This window comes from Meleagris gallopavo, chromosome 16 (genome assembly GCF_000146605.3).
Source record: "Meleagris gallopavo isolate NT-WF06-2002-E0010 breed Aviagen turkey brand Nicholas breeding stock chromosome 16, Turkey_5.1, whole genome shotgun sequence".
Lineage (NCBI taxonomy): Eukaryota > Metazoa > Chordata > Aves > Galliformes > Phasianidae > Meleagris > Meleagris gallopavo.
Window position 1 is genome coordinate 13,472,345 of NC_015026.2, and position 2,760 is coordinate 13,475,104.

Below are 2,760 nucleotides of genomic sequence, written 5' to 3' on the forward strand. Positions count from 1 at the left end.
ATTGTGGGGAAGGTGGTCTTCCAGTCAATAGGCCTCCCGCGCACCTTGCGTCCATCTGGAGTAAAAGGAAGAGATTGCTGTGCCTCCAGAGAAATCCACGTTCTCGTATCATTCCCACACAGTGCTCTCTGTCTACCCACAGCACATCGAAAGGAACGAAGAAACCCAGGAGCTGCACTCAGTAATAGTCCAGGGCAAGGAAAACTGACCCAGAACAATGCTAAGTGACAGCATTACTGTGCTGAGGCACTGTAACAAGCTCCTTGTGCTCACCCTTGACTCTCTTCTTGCGAGGCAATTCCCTTGCTTTGCCCGTCTCCTCAGATCGCTTGCGTTTTGTTGCAGCCGGGCCATGGGAGGAAGCTGGGATGTCAACTGCAGAGAACAGTCCAGGAGAGAACAATCAGAAAATCTGAGGAGAAAGACAGCGCATCCAACCCAGATGCCTGTTCAGTATCTGTACCTGTCTCTGGTGCCTCCTCAACCTCTGTCTGGTTCTCCAGGCTTTCTGCAAGGCCGCTGTTCAGAGGAAGGCCGCTCGGGTCAGCTTCTGGCAGAAAGAAGACAAGAAATAATTGAAGAGCATCTGTTTGGAGGAAGGTTTCAGCACAGTCAGCCACAAGCTTCCAATTTTCAAGCATGGTTTCTTACATTTGCCTTTCTGCTGATAAGCTGTTGTGCCATTTCTGCAGTCAGCACAGACCTGCAATGCATTTACCTCTCTCCAGAAAAAAACCCACCCCCATTCTGACAGCCAAAACGCAAACCAATATTTCACTTATCAGGACTCTTCCCTGCCCTCCCCAGTGAATGGTTACCTGACATCCTGCACCCGCTCAGAAGTAATATTCATAATTAAGTCTTTCATGCTTCATGCCACCAGGAACTCACCGTTGCTTGGTGGTACGGTCGGTGCGTTCCCACCGCATTCCTTCAGGTGAAGAAAAGGGCAGTGGGCTTTCTGACAGCCTCCCGGCTGATTCTCCCAATAGCAGGGAATCTCACTGCGCTTCTTCTGAAGAGAGAAAGGAAGGAAGGGTCACGGAAACAGGCAGAGGAGGTTTGCAAAGAGATGCCACGCTCCAGGTTGTGCCTGAGATAGGTCTGTCGCAGTGCTGAAGCATCATTTATCCCGAAAGGAAACACCTGGGAGCATGTTCTCAACATCTGCATGAGCTGTAACCGCTCGGCATATTTTGCTTCCTTATCCTTCAGGTAGAGCAGACACGTGCTCTCAGTTCGGGGGCTGAAACCAACGCACCTGCAAAATGCTACCATTATTTGGGAGATACAGTGCCTTCAGATGTCGTGGTTTAGTGCGTCAGAAATGACTGGACCAAGCCTTAGCTCTTTACCATCATTTCTTGCCCCACCCTTCTCTACTCCAAGCAGCAAAACAAACTGCTCTGAAGAAATCCAGGACACAGCAGGCGTGATAGAGCAGAACCAAGCCCCGCTGGCAGGAGGGCAGTGCCCGCTCTTTCCTGCCACCCTGCTCCAGCAGATTAAGGTGCCTGTGCAATGCGGTCTTTTTGTACCTGGGGAGGAAATGCCTTTGGCACCTAATGCGATCGTCTCTGGCTAAGGTATACCTAAGGCATTGAATTCTCTTCCCCCTACCTCCTCCCAGTCTCCTCTAGAAACAGAAACCGGTACGATGTTCACAGCAAATGTATCTAGCCTGCAGCAGTGCATTCAGCCCTCCTACAGCAATGAACAGTGGTTTTGTGGACTATCTAGGAGAGCACATCTTTAGGCAAACACTCACATCAATTTTCATGTGTCTGAACTTGCAGTCATTCCGGAAACAGCAACCCTGCACCCACAGTCGGCAGACTCGTTCACTCCCCAGAGCCGCTTCACAGTGGCGGAAGGGACAGCTGTCTCCCTGCAAGCAAAAGGAAGCCACACAGGAAAATAAGAGTACAGCCTGAAACGTGTCCGTGCTGTTAGCCCAGGTTGTTAGCAGCGAGCGCACAATCCCACTGCTGATGAAGGTAACGCATCACCAGCAGGTCCCCACTGCTCCACCGCTTTCTCTGAAAAGTGTGGGAAGGGAAGAAAATCCAGGCAAAAGACAGCCAACCGTACCTTCAGACAGACGGAGTAGAAATAGTAGTAGCAGTCGTCTCCTTGCTGAGCCATGGGGAACTTCTCAGAGCAAGTCTGAGTTGTCTCCAAAGGAATTCCCCGCTCTTGGAAAGAGCCGGCTGCAGTCTTGAACTGCTTGGATCCCCAAAACGTCCTCTCGGACAGGAACCCTACAGGAGGCATCAACAAGGGCAGAATCATGAGGATTAAGCATTTTCCCAGCTTTCTTCTTTTATGCCGTATAGACTCTCGAGGCGGGCAACGTCTCCGAAGCAGCTGGCTGCAAGAACTGTGCCAAGTCTAGATCCAACTTGTGTCTAACTGCCACGGCTTCTCCCAGCAAGTACTGTCCTCCATCTCATCACCAGTTATATACCCTGCAGCACACATGTTGCGTTCCTGACATGAAAAAGACTCCCTTCATCTTCTCTTGCTGCAGCTGCAATGGATGCACTGGTGCGACTCACATGTTTGACAAACGTACAGTTCTGGCTTACCAGGCACAGCTGCAGTCCTTCTCCCTTCCAGCTAACACACCAGACAATGGCTGAGCAGCACCGTCAGCGAGAGCGGGCAGCACCCGTCAGCCACCACCACTATCACTGCCAGCCGGGACGAGAGCTCACGCAGCGTGTCCACACTCCTGCGCAGCGCTCACGGCTGTGGCAC

General features: G+C 51.6%; 1 protein-coding gene across 1 annotated transcript in view; it reads right to left on the reverse strand.

Moving 5' to 3' along the window:
• Nucleotides 1–6: 6 nt before the first annotated feature.
• The window catches only part of LOC109370169 (zinc finger CCCH domain-containing protein 11A-like), a 129,935-nt gene continuing 127,181 nt past the window's right edge, over nt 7–2,760 (reverse strand). The window contains exons 2-6 of the mRNA XM_019620588.2: nt 2,092–2,261; nt 1,769–1,888; nt 892–1,015; nt 464–550; nt 7–375 (exon numbers count right to left, since the gene is read on the reverse strand). Of these exons, the coding sequence (XP_019476133.1) occupies nt 221–375; nt 464–550; nt 892–1,015; nt 1,769–1,888; nt 2,092–2,145 (540 nt within the window). The 5' untranslated portion in view covers nt 2,146–2,261 and the 3' untranslated portion in view covers nt 7–220. The remainder of the gene's footprint in view (nt 376–463; nt 551–891; nt 1,016–1,768; nt 1,889–2,091; nt 2,262–2,760) is intronic.